Genomic DNA, 14,185 nt, shown 5'->3' on the forward strand with positions numbered 1-14,185 from the left:
CTCTGCACAGTGCTAATTAGCATGCATTATCACTCCTACCTGCCCCACCCTGCTGGCCATGACTATTGCAGTGAAACAGGGCCCCAAAGGAGGAACAGGCATGCCTGTTATAGTTTGAGATCCCAGAACAGGACCTCTGAGTTCTCTTGGAGGTCTGGGCCCCACTTGGGGAGATCCATCGGTATATGGCTTCTAGGTGGTCCAGCTGAGAGGCATGGCAGACAAGAAATGTTTTATAAGGGGGCTGTTAAAGGACAAGGAGAATGCCTTACCCAACAGGAGTCATCACTCCAAGCCTGGAGGCTATAGTTCACTTTAGAAGAAGGACAATATTCAATATCTCTGCTAGTAGCTAATCCTTGGATTCTAAGGCGCATAATAAGCTAAGGAGGGGTATCACCATTTTGGTCGGTTGGGTGGGTCTAAGTCTTGATGGGGATACTTTGATGAGTGTTTTCATTGTGGATCCATTCATGTGAAGATAGCCTCTCTTAGAAGAGTTCTTGATAGCCTCTATTTTCACATCTAATCCTCAAAGCAAATACTGAAACTTAGGTTTTCCAAAACAGCCAAGAAAAAAAAAAAGATATGGATCTTTGAGAAAGAATGAAGGACACAGCTCGTCAACTTTGAGTGTGAGAGAGGAGGGGTAGGAGGGGTGTCCACCATACATTTGCAAAGGAATGAGCTGAGGAATGGCTCTCACTCAGTCCAAATGTTACAAAGCTCACTTACCCAGAGCTTCAAACCTGGGTAAGCCAGTTAACTGATAGCTCTTGTGGATGAACATGGGAATCCAGGATGAACTATGAAAAGCTACTGCTTGGCTTTCCTCTCCAACCCCCATTGGCCTTTCCCCAGTAGCATCCTTCCCAGCTAGGTTGAAGCAGAATCATCATCCTAGAGACCCCCTGCTCTACCCCTGGTCCCATAACTAACTCACCAGTGTGTTCTGGGCCAGTCTCTAAAACACACTTAAAACTAATGTTCTTTCCTTTAAAACTTTGACCCTACTCCAGGATTCAATGATGTGCAAGTAAATGTCCACCTGCAGCTTCCCCATGACTTCCCTAATCTGCACGTATAAAATATATTATCATCTATCTAACCAAAGCACTAATCTATCTAACCAGTAGCATTCACATAAAGTTAGAACAAGATCTGAATGTCTTACTCTGACCTCCAAGAGCCTTTCTCCATCAGCCCTCACATACCTGGGAATTCCTTTGCACACTGTTGTTAGACATAACCCTTTTCCTGTTCTTCTATACTGAGCTGGCCCTGATCCTTCTGCCTTGGCCTGCCTAGGACCTTTCACTTCCTTCTCAGTTCCCATTTTATCTACTTTTCCAAGATGGACTAGATGGATCCATTTTTTATTACCCATGGCTTGGTTGGGGGAATCTCTCCCTGACAAACTGACCCATCTGAACTTGCTTTCTCTCTCGGTATCTTGTTTCAGGGTCTTAAGGATGCTCAGTCTGGTCTGGGGCTGGACCATGACTTGCTTGCTTACTATGTTTGTGTTACTGGGATATTAGTGCTGTGGCATACAATGACAGCTGGTGCTTGTGTGGTAGGGTGACAGCTTCCCTGACTGGGGGACGCAGGAATGTGGGACAGTGCAGAAACCTTGACAGAGGTCTTCCCAGGACTCACATTGCCTTCTGCCTTGACACTCATGACAGTCCACCTCAGGTGCTCATTACAAAAGGAACAAAGAGAAGTATGGAGAATTAGCCCAAAACCAACTTGAATCCATACTAATTGGACTCCAAGACATTATTCTCAAACTAGAAGGCATTTTTTTTCTTACAACAAAACAAAACAAAAACAAACAAACCACAGGCTCCTCATAAGTCCTCCTCCAGGGTGACTCTAGGGGCCAATTGGGTACTGTAGCTGAGAAAGTTTGAGGATAAGAATGGGCAAACCCAGGGCTGCCCTTAAAACTTCCTGGCAAAAATTAGTACCATCATACAAACCCAGGGCGTGGTTCCAACTTATATTTCAATATAATAAGCAGAGGAATGTCTGTAAAAGGTTAAAAAAAGCTAAAGTATATATACATACATACATATATATATATATATATATATATATATATATATATAAAACACAAATTTGGTCTTAGTCCATTGGAACTCGAAACTTTTCTGAAAGAGTCTTTTCTTACTTTTAAATGTTTTTCTGAAAGGTTTAGCTAAGAAATGTATGCTGTAGTTAACAAATGATGGATAGTAGGAAGTTGCTAAGGGTCGAGATCTTTGGCTGAAACCATAGACGCTTCCCTCAGTTCCCTTCTGTAATCTCTGAGCTGGCCACCTTCCTTACTGCCCTCGCTTTTTTTCCTCGTGAATTCTAGCTCATGAATGTTTATTCTCGTCTTTAATGTGCCTTTTTGAACTTCATATATCATGTAAGAAAACAGAATCAGCAATCATTCAGTAATTACTGAGTAATTAATGCTGAAATTAGCCGCCTATTACAAATGGTCTGCTCATTTTTCTATATAACATTAATTTATTTGCCTTGCTCCCTTGCAGCATTCCTTCTGTGAACTCTGGGTTACAACCGCTCAGTGGGATAAACCATATGCAGCCCAATACTTTGCACTCCTGTGCTTTCCACTCTGACTTCAACATGTTTTCAAAACGCCTTGCTTGGAGGTGCCTTGCCATAGGCCAAGGATTCCATATTGCTCTTCACAGTGACACCAGATGCCAGAGCCACCAGAGTATGCCTTTGTGAGCAAACCCTGCTGTCTATCTCACATGGCCAGGTTCCGTTTCTACCATTGCTGGGAAATGTTTTTTTTTAATTAGGTATTTTCCTCATTTACATTTTCAATGCTATCCCAAAGGTACCCCATACCCACCCCCCCAATCCCCTACCCACCCATTCCCCCTTTTTGGCCCTGGCATTCCCCTGTACTGGGGCATCTAAAGTTGGCAAGTCCAATGGGCCTCTCTTTGCAGTGATGGCGGACTAGGCCATCTTTTGATGCATATGCAGCTAGAGACAAGAGCTCCAGGGTACTGGTTAGTTCATATTGTTGTTCCACCTGTAGGGTTGCAGTTCCCTTTAGCTTCTTGGGTAATATCTCTAGCTCCTGCATTGGGGGCCGTGTGACCCATCCAATAGCTGACTGTGATCATCCACTTCTGTATTTGCTAGGCCCCGGCATAGTCTCACAAGAGAGAGCTATATCTGGGTCCTTTCAGCAAAATTTTGCTAGTGTGTGCAATGGTGTCAGCGTTTGGAGGCTGATTATGGGATGGATCCCTGCATATGGCAATCACTAGATGGTCCATCTTTTTGTCACAGCTCCAAATTTTGTCTCTGTAACTCCTTCCATGGGTGTTTTGTTCCCATTTCTAGGAAGGGGTAAAGTGTCCACACTTTGGTCTTCCTTCTTCTTGAATTTCATGCGTTTAGCAAGTTGTATCTTATATCTTGGGTATCCTAAGTTACTGGGCTAATATCCACTTATCAGTGAGTACATATTGTGCGAGTTCCTTTGTGATTGGGTTACCTCACTCAGGATGATGCCCTCCAGGTCCATCCATTTGCCTAGGAATTTCATAAATTCATTTTTTTAATAGCTGAGTAGTATTCCATTGTGTAAATGTACCACATTTTCTGTATCCATTCCTCTGTTGAGGGGCATCTGGGTTCGTTCCAGCTTCTGGCTATTATAAATAAGGCTGCTATGAACATAGTGGAGCATGTGTCCTTCTTACCGGTTGGGACATCTTCTGGATATATGCCCAGGAGAGGTATTGTGGGATCCTTGGTAGTACTATGTCCAATTTTCTGAGGAACCGCCAGACTGATTTTCAGAGTGGTTGTACAAGCTTGCAATCCCACCAACAATGGAGGAGTGTTCCTCTTTCTCCACATCCTTGCCAGCATCTGCTGTCACCTGAGTTTTTGATCTTAGCTATTCTGACTGGAGTGAAGTGGAATCTCAGGGTTGTTTTGATTTGCATTTCCCTGATGATTAAGGATGTTGAACATTTTTTCAGGTGCTTCTCAGCCATTCGGTACTCCTCAGGTGAGAATTCTTTGTTCAGCTCTGAGCCCCATTTTTAATGGGGTTATTTGATTTTCTGGAGTCCACCTTCTTGAGTTCTTTATATATATTGGATATTAGTCCCCTATGGTAAAGGTCCTTTCCCAATCTGTTGGTGGCCTTTTTGTCTTATTGACGGTGTCTTTTGCTTTGCAGAAGCTTTGCAATTTTATGAGATCCCATTTATCGATTCTTGATCTTACAGCACAAGCCATTGCTGTTCTATTCAGAAATTTTTCCCCTGTACCCATATCTTCGAGGCTTTTCCCTACTTTCTCCTCTATAAGTTTCAGTGTCTCTGGTTTTATGTGGAGTTCCTTAATCCACTTAGATTTGACCTTAGTACAAGGAGATAGAAATGGATCAATTCGCATTCTTCTACATGATAACCGCCAGTTGTGCCAGCACCATTTGTTGAAAATGCTGTCTTTTTTCCACTGGATGGTTTTAGCTCCCTTGTCAAAGATCAAGTGACCATAGGTGTGTGGGTTCATCTCTGGGTCTTCAATTCTGTTCCATTGGTCTACTTGTCTGTCACTATACCAGTACCATGCAGTTTTTATCACAATTGCTCTGTAGTACAGTTTTAGTTCCGGCATGTTGATTCCACCAGAGGTTCTTTTATCTTTGAGAAGAGTTTTTGCTATCCTAGGTATTTTGTTATTCCAGATGAATCTGCCGATTGCCCTTTCTAATTCGTTGAAGAACTGAGTTGGAATTTTGATGGGGATTGCATTGAATCTGTAGATTGCTTTTGGCAAGATAGCCATTTTTACAATGTTGATCCTGCCAATCCATGAGCATGGGAGATCTTTCCATCTTCTGAGATCTCCTTTAATTTCTTTCTTCAGAGACTTGAAGTTCTTATCATACAGATCTTTCACTTCCTTAGTTAGAGTCACGCCAAGGTATTTTATATTATTTGTGACTATTGAGAAGGGTGTTGTTTCCCTAATTTCTTTCTCAGCCTGTTTATCCTTTGTGTACAGAAAGGCCATTGACTTGTTTGAGTTAATTTTATATCCGGCTACTTCATTGAAGCTGTTTATCAGGCTTAGGAGTTCTCTGGTGGAATTTTTAGGGTCACTTATATATACTATCATATCATCTGCAAAAAGTGATATTTTGACTTCTTCCTTTCCAATTTGTATCCCCTTGATCTCCTTTTGTTGTCTAATTGCTCTGGCTAGGACTTCAAGTACAATGTTGGGAAATGTTTTTGTGATGGAGCCATTTTCCCAGGTGTGACATGATCTCTGACACCAAGAAGCAGATTTGCTGTGCTGACTTACATAAGGCCTTGGTTTTCAGTTAGCTGTGCTGTGGGTTGGGACTCCAGTGGTATATGTTTTCATGCTACACATGGTGTGTATGTGTTTGTATACGTGTATATTTGTATGTGTAGGATATGTGTGTGTTTCTGTGTTTCTCTGTGTGTGTTTGTGTATATGGTATGTATTTCTGTGTGTTTATGTGTATGGTATATATGCGTTTTGTATGTATGATATTTGTGTATATGTGTGTGGTATGGTATGTTTTTGTTTGTATGGTGTGTGTGTTTGTGTGTATGTGTATTGGGCCAGGAGAAAAGATTAGTTTTCAAGGACGCAGTTCTCCAATAGGAAATGCCTTTTTAAATAACCCCATCGAGCTTTTTGAGTCATTAAATGGACATGGGTGGAACTGTTTCTTCTAACATCTCTCTATTTCAGGTGAACAGACTTCACTATGTCTCCCCTTGAAGTGATGCACATGCATTTAGCTACTTCACATATTTCCAAAGATTATGCAGACTTTTAAGGATGACAAACTGAAAGCCAGAGAGCCTAGATTTAGGGTTCTCTCTTTTATAAATAGAGATAATTATAACACATACCTCCTAGGAATTCTCTGAGGGTTTAAAGAGATGTGTCATGTAATTACTGTGTGCCCTACCTGGTACACAATACAATCAGTAATCTCCGATTGCTATGAGCAATAGCCACATGGTGATCTTTGTCTGAATCACATGCAAATCTTCAAATCCTTGGTTTAACCAACAAAGTTTAACTCTGCCTTTTCTTCTGCCCAAGCCCAGAACCATTCGTCTCGTCTCATCTCATCTCATCTCATCTCATCTCATCTCATCTCATCTCATCTCAGAAGGGTGAAGCATCTTTGGGATCGCGTAACAATTGGAAAGGGCAGTGAGATTACGAATTAATTCTTGGTAAAGGTCAGTGACTGGACTTCCCTGGATGGCTTAGGCTACCAGTTCCATTTCAAACAAGGAGAGAAGAACCTTTAACCCCTCAGAAAGGGATAAGCTAAACACACAACTGGGAGAGACACACAAGGCATTTCCTTTGGAGCACATGATGACTGATAGGTTGAGAACTCCAACACTGAGCAAAGCCCGTGTTTGCACAGCTGGGAAACACTCCATTAACTCTGATTTCGAAGGGGAATCATCTAGCGCTCGTTTCAAATGCTGGCACGCTGCACATTAGAAAAGGTCATCGCCTCTTCGTGGGATATCTGGACTTGCCGACTGTCTTTGCTGCTGTCCCAGTTCACTTGTTTATGCAATGGTGTGAATACGGCATTTAAACTGCCTGGCCTGTCTCTCATGGCAGGGATGGCTTTAATGTCTTTAAAATGGCATGCTGCGTTGTTTCATTAGAGTTGCATTCCTTAGGGCAGGCCCTACTTAGGTATAAAATGAAACAAACCAGTCTGTTCCAAGTCTCTTTGGATTCTGCCAGCTTGTTGAAGGAGGCAGAGAACTAAGGCCCATGAATGTTCCCCAGGCGTGTGTCTGAGGCTGGCTGACTATGAACTGTTTCCATGGCTACCAGATTTCTAAGAAAGACTTTCTGCCTGGACGGTGGGTCGTTGAGCGCCAGGGATCCAGGGATGGCATAATGGCCCTCCCCGTCCTCCCCTCCCTCAGGGTCACTCTGTGGTCAGGCAGCTCAACCTGTCAGCAGGCTTCACTTTGGCCTTTCCTCGGTCTGCTCAAGTCCTGGATGCTGACAGTTTATTTCACGGAAGAACTTAGTTGCGTCAGGGCAAAACCATGTCATGGGGGTAGATAGGGCTTCGGACGTCGTGTCACTTGAGCTGAAAATGTTATGCTGCCTCCATCATGTACCAATCCAAGATCATAAACAAAGACTTAATTAATGACCATAGATGAATCCTTGATCATGACTGACGCCAACATGAAGCCAGTGTTTACATGGGTGCAGAGGAGCGGAACCTGACACTGTCATAGTGAGTGCGACTTTGAAGAGACGGCAGACAGTGACATTCTGTTCCCCAAAGCCATCAGAGGGAGAACTAAATCAGGAAGGCAAAACCGGCAGGAACAAAGGGTGCATAATGAATCTCACTGACAATCTGGCCAGCAGCTATCCTTACATCCACAGATTTTCTGAACCTATAAACCTTACAGACTAAATTCTTGAGCTAAGTCCTGACTTTGTCTTTTGAGAGGCTCTGCCAGAGCCTGACAAATACAGAGGTGGGTGCTCGCAGCCAACCATTGGACTGAACACGGGATCCCCAGTGGAGGAGTTAGAGAAAGGACTGAAGGAACTGAAGGGGTTTGCAACTCCATAGGAAGAACAACATCAACCAACCAGATCCCCCAGAGCTCCCAGGAACTAAACCACCAACCAAAGAGTACACATGGAGGGACCCATGGCTCCAGCCGCATATGTAGCAGACGATGGCCTTGTCAGGCATCAGTAGGAGGAGAGGACCTTGGTCCTGTGAAGGCTCAATGCCCCAGTGTAGGGGAATGCCAAGACAGGGAAGCAGGAATGGGTGGGTGGGTGCTGGAACACCCTCACAGAAGCAGGGGGGGGGAGGGATGGGATAAAGGGTTTCTGGGGGAAAACCGGGAAATGGGATAACATTTGAAATGTAAATAAAGAAAATATCCAATAAAAAAATCAGAAATGAAAAAAATTCAAAGATTCTTAAAAAGGATAACTAAAACTAAATTTTGATATGATATTAGTTGATTAAGACAAGGTTCCAATTTGAGGACTTTTTGTCAGCTGGACAGCAGAGAGGCAAAGGCAATGATGATGCCCAAGTATCTACTAGCTAACGGGAAAATTGCAATCTAGTGTGGTAAGGATTGAAATAAAGGGGAAAAAAGGAAAGGAATTTTCCCCATGACCACAGAATAAAGAAAAAAACAAACTGGGAAGCATAACTTAGTCTTTTTCAAATGTCAACAAAGGTCTAAGATATACAGAAGGGCCTCTGCTGTCAAAGGGAGTCTGGTGTTTACCTAATTCCCCTATCCCAGGCCTCCTCTAGTCCTGCTACACCTGCTCCTGAGATAACGCTGAACCATGGCCTGGGATGTGCGTCATGATGCACACTTTTTGTGAGGCAAGCTGAGCAATAAGCAAAAACAATAGTACTACTTGTTACTTCAGGGATTCAAGGAAGCATTCAAGCTCTGCCACAAAGCATTTTTTTTCCTTTTTTGGAGGCAAGGAAACTGATATTTGCTTTAAAGACTATTCCAAATAGAACCAGAGAATTAAAGACAACGCCAAATGAAAGGCATCATGAGAGCAGGCTTATTTACCTGGCTCCAGCAATCAATCGCCTTTACTCCTTGGGATCTGCATTTTCCCTCTGTGAGCTTCCCTCTGAACATGCATGACAAAGTGACCCAGGCTGGGTGACAGAATCTTTTTCTGGAAGAGGGGTTGGAAGCTAGCCTTTAGATTTGCTAGTCATTATCCAGGGAAGAAGTTCTCAGATCTTCCATGTTTCCTGCGTAGTACGTGTTGTACAGTAGGAGGGAGCAGTATGAGTGGACAATTTCAAACCACACACAGACACAAAGCAGGGATCTTCTATCTCCGTTTTAAACATGATGAAAACATGTGAAGAGAACCCACAAAGGAAAAGAAAAGCAAAAATACATTTCCCCTGCTCTTTCATGAAACTCAGCCTTCCTTCCCACTTAATGGTTCTGAGTCACTCCTTTCTTTTTCCAGAACATTCCCTTTTTGTGTAAATTGCAGAGAAACAACTTTGGTTGCTGGAAATAAAGTACTTTTTTTTTTTCTGAAGTCGTCAAAGCTGCAGCTGAGACCTGTAAAACTTTCATCACATCTTTCTTCCACTAAAACCCAAGCACTACCATGTTGATGCATTATAGCTTATGAGACCAGCGAAAGGATAGACCACCTGAGTCTGTCAATACCAACTACTGTACAACAGGACATCCATCTTTATTAGTATGGATAATTAATTTTACTTGTGTGGTAAGCTATCATAGGAGCACCTGCTCTGAGGAAGTTCAAGGCTGGGCTCTGTCAGGTGATCAAGATGAAGTCAGAGTCTGAGGCTGCTCTCACAGAGCCCGTGGTCTCAGAGGGGAAGTAAGGCAGATCAACAGATCACTGACCCAAGGGAATAATGTGAGCACTTATGTGCTAGAAACAGGGCTACTAGTCTGACTTGCATGACCCACTTCCTGCCTACAACCTGCATATTGGGCAGGTATGACACCACCCACTTTATGCAGGGGATGAAACTCACACCCATCCCAATAGCAAGAAAATGCTCCATTTAAGGTCCAAATCCTTCTGGGCCATAATGGAAGAAGTTCTTACTAAAATAGAAATCCCTGTTACTTCCATTCCCATTCCTTGACTCAGGCCTTGTGTTTGATACACTGTGGGGATTGATAACAAATTTACTTTATGAATACAAAAAATCCATAAATGATTGAGCACCTTAGGAACTAGTATTGAACAACTAAACCTAGCATGCACCATTTCACCAATCCTTCCATTTAATGAGAACCAACAGAAGAATAGGATACAAAATTACAGTTCTACAGGAAAATTAAACGCAAGACCTCTATTGAACAGTGTAGAGACTGCAGTTGCTAACAATGTCTGTATTTTTGAAAATTACCCAGAATCTATTTGAAATGCTTTCATCACAAGTACATGGTAGGTAGGTTATTGAATTCATATCAATTGCCTTGATTTGGTCATTTCACAATGTGTGCACATCTCAGAACATCATGCTCCATACCACATAATAGAGTTTGTATCTGTCCATTAAAAATTCAAAGGAAGAGCTATTATGACCTCCATGCTGAATATTAAATGACTAATGCAAGTTAAGGTTAATTACTTTCACTAGTCCTGTGGCCAAAACTATGCCATGGCAAATACCAACCCACCCATCTCGATGGCTTACCACACAGTCTTGGCACACATCTAGTGTGCATCAAAGGCATCTGTCTGCTCATTCAGAGAGCCAAGCATGGTAAGGATGCTGAATCCCAGCTCAGTTCTCTATCTCAATCACGAAGCTTCAGAGTTCATGGAAGAGAGTGTGGGATGCCCATACCCGCTCCTGAATGCTTTACCTCAGATTGAACGCAGGTTGAATTCCTTCATTCTACAAGAACCTGTTTTCAGGGCACAGTGGAAGACTGGGAATGGTACTGGAGAACTGGATGTTTGGAGCATAGTGAAAGTCTCACACAGAAGCAATTCCAAGATTACTCAGCTACTAAGAGTCAGAAAAGAGGCTTAGCCACTTGACTGTGACCTCAAAATCATAGAAGAGCTGTTACATATCCCTCAGTGATAAGTTAGGAACAGATTTTATCTGAGAATTGTGGCCTCCTTGTCTGTTTAAAGTCATATGCAGAAGCAAAAAGGGTATAAAACTACAGCTAAATAAGACAAATGTGTTATTTATTTGCATATTATTAAACAGGTAGTCTAGTATTCTTATAGTATAGTGGGATGACTAGGCTTAATGTTTGTGTATTTCAAAAGAAACAGGAGAGAGGATTTTGAATTGGCCCACCACAAGTATATGATATGTATTTAAGGTGTCAGATGTACTTATCACCCCAACCGCTTTATATATATGTATGTATATATGTATACACACACACACATACATATGCACACATATATATATACACCTCCCAATGAACCCCAAGAATATATGAAATTATTATTTCTCAATAAAAAGATAGACATCTTCCTTAAGAACTCCTTCTTTGTCCCATATATGCTTCTAATTCCGCATACCCAAGACTAGAAATTCAGAGTCAGGAAACTCACCTTTGTTAGCACAAGCCATCCACTTGAGATTGTCGGCAAAAGCAGCCTCCCGTCCAATGAGGTAAGTAAAGATTCGAACCTAAAAGGAAGATGGACACCCGGTGAGCAGTACTCAGCTTGCGCCATCGTGCGCACTCGACATGCATGCCTCTCACACATGTGCTTTACCTCTTTCATGCTCCATGCTTCCCATCTGCAGGAACATATTTAAGACATTTGAAAGTACAGTCAGCTAGAAATGTATTCAGCGCAGGGGGGGTGGGGGTGGGGGGCTTTGATCTTTGTAGCCATATGGCCTAAATGGTAGTTGTTTCTCGGCGTGCAATGCAGGGCAGAGAAGAAGGGCCAGAAATGCAAGGCCGGCAGCAATGTGGGCCTGGCTTTGTTCCACAAGTGGAAAGGGATCTTCCAGGTCTAGACCAAATCCACAACTGTTTTCCTCGTTCCCACAGAAAACCCAGACTGTGCTGTTCTGGAGAATAAAAACACTTCTGTGAGATCCTCAACATTTCTCTCTAGCACAAGGCACAGGATGTTGGAGCTCCTTAACTATCTGTAGGGGCTGGCTTGGTTTTAGGTCCTTAACTGAAACAAGAGCCATAGCCTGTGGCCTGGAGACCTATGAAGTCCTGGTCTAGTCATCCTAAGATTTTTGGCTCCCAAAGAGCAGATAACTTACATTTTAAAAGGCTATCTCATTTTACATTGTTTCTCTCTCTCTCTCTCTCTCTCTCTCTCTCTCTCTCTCTCTCTCTCTCTCTCTCTCTCTCCACAAACACACACACACACACACACACACATAGATCTTTGAAACAAAGCACTACTACCTTTCAAATAGTACTAGATGATTAGAGAGAAGAAAGTTGAAGAAGAAGAAAAAAGGCTTAAGCCCCTTTGACAGAACACATTTGGAATGATGGGGGTGGGGAACACTCTCCTGTCCAAGACAGTCTTCCCTGGTACGTTCCTTTGAAGAGCATTGGATGGAGGGATCTTAACACATGGTCTCAAAGGCTTTACCAGTCTCAGTCCCGTCAGCTCAGTCAGCATGCTGGGTTACACATGACTGTTGCTCCTCTTTCCTACAATTGTGGTTAACTACTCTCTTTTATAGTCCAGTCTAGAAGGGGATCCTAATGGAAGAGGTTCCCTTTTGTGGGGAGAAATAAAGGTCTGGGCCACTGTGGCACATAGAACTTGGAATGTTATTATCTAGTACCGGGATAAAAGAAAACATAAAAGCTCACAGCTATAAAATGGAAGTTTTGTTGTAACTCCCTCCGAATCTCTGAATCTCTCCTAGGCTGGGCAGTAGAACATGAAGGCTGGATTTGGGTCATGGGCTACTTCTAACTGAAAGAAGATTTTAAATGTACTACTATGACAACAAAGCCCCAGTCTATCCCTGTCTGCCGGACAAAGAGTCTTTCCATTTCTTCGCAGCTCCTGTGCAAGGCATTCCTGGGTCGACGAACTAGCCAGAAATGATAAACACAAAAGTTTTAGCCAGTCTGATGTTTTTCCTTTAAAAAACTTAAATTTTAAATCAAAGCCAAGGATTTTTGACGTCCATGAGCTGGACTGTGGCCCTAGATCCTGTGGGTGACAGCTCTTCTAAGCTTACAGACTACCATGGTACCCGCCCTCTCTTTGAAGCTCTTTCCACATCATCCTGCTAGCAAAATCAAGGAGGACAAATGTGATTTAAACAAACAAACAAACAACTTAGAAGATTTTAATCTCCTTGGGAAAAAAATGAAAAGCAAAGACCTATCCTTAACATACAAAAATAGTTAGTGGTGCCCCCTGCCAGCAGCTGTCCTTCCTGGTCACTCTCTATACTTAGCCTAATCTCTCTGATTTGGGGGGAAAATGAGGCCTAATTAAGTACAATGATTTTCTTAGTTTCATCAAGGTCTGCACACATAAGAGTACATCTGAGAGCTCTTGAGCTGCTGAGTCTATCAGTACAAATGATTCCAAGCAGCTGTATGACCACAAGAGTTCAGGGTCTGAGTCCAGTTCCCTGATATAGGGCTCATGGTCTTCATAAATTCTTGGCTTTGGTTTCAAATTTAAGGTTTTTAAAGGGTAAACACTATATTGGTTAAAAAAAAAAACCTCCATCTTTATCATTTTTTAGGGTAGCAATAAAGAATAAGAGACGGCTCTTAGGCTGTGAAGCCATGCATTTCATCTTTGCAGTCAAGACCCTGGGGCAAAGCTGCAAAGGTATCAATGGGTGCCAACCTTCTGGCCATCCAGACGAAAAGGTTGAGCAGAGACTGTTTTCCCTCAGAGGTTCAAACCCAAGAAAAGTGTTTGGGTTGCTGGCAAACTTGTACAATTCCTGATTTAAAATGTGGCAACCTACTCGGAAAGCCAGCAGGATCACGCCAAGCTTCAGATCCGTCATGATTGCTCAAGAATTGTGCTAACAAGCCCCGCAGAAGTGAGAGCCAACACAGTGATCCTCACCATCCCCACCAGTAAGGTCTCTGCAATCAGCACCATCCGCGGGTCAGGTACTCTGCTGAGGGATTTGCAGGCATTCTATTTGTTGTGTTGATTTCCATTTTATTGTGCCGCTTATGAAAGGAAAGCAGGGTCATGCTCAGTATTTCGCTTTATGAACCACGCTGGGCTCCCAGTGGGCCGACCTCTTATCTGGAAGCAGCATGGACCTGACTCGCTACATCTCTGCCTAGAAAATAAACATAATCAGATGATATTGGGCTTATGCCCTGCATTTGTTCACAGTAATGCCTTTCAACTGAGCACAAAAGGGAAAGCATTGTACTTCAAAGTGTAAAATATTTGGGAGAGCAATTTAACAATATCAAGAGCATTTTGTATTGGTAATTCTTTTGGCCCAGTCATTGTACCTCTAGGCCTTTATCTTATAGTCAGGATTACAGGCAACATGCCCACGAAGGCTAACAGTCAATAGAGTTGACAGGAAATGGAAGAACACTGAAGAATACAGTTCTGCAAATAA

General features: G+C 42.7%; 1 protein-coding gene across 5 annotated transcripts in view; it reads right to left on the minus strand.

The window, feature by feature from the left end:
- Positions 1-14,185, minus strand: part of Cacna2d3 (calcium channel, voltage-dependent, alpha2/delta subunit 3) — an 817,833-nt gene that overhangs the window by 267,433 nt on the left and 536,215 nt on the right. For all 5 annotated transcript variants that reach the window (XR_001781093.2, NM_009785.1, XM_011244938.3 and 2 more), the window contains one exon: positions 11,188-11,266. Coding sequence is in view for 4 of the 5 variants with exons in the window: in NM_009785.1 (NP_033915.1) it covers positions 11,188-11,266 (79 nt within the window). In the remaining variant the exon portion in view is untranslated. The remainder of the gene's footprint in view (positions 1-11,187; positions 11,267-14,185) is intronic.

The sequence above is a fragment of the Mus musculus genome, chromosome 14 (genome assembly GCF_000001635.26).
Source record: "Mus musculus strain C57BL/6J chromosome 14, GRCm38.p6 C57BL/6J".
Classification (NCBI taxonomy): domain Eukaryota; kingdom Metazoa; phylum Chordata; class Mammalia; order Rodentia; family Muridae; genus Mus; species Mus musculus.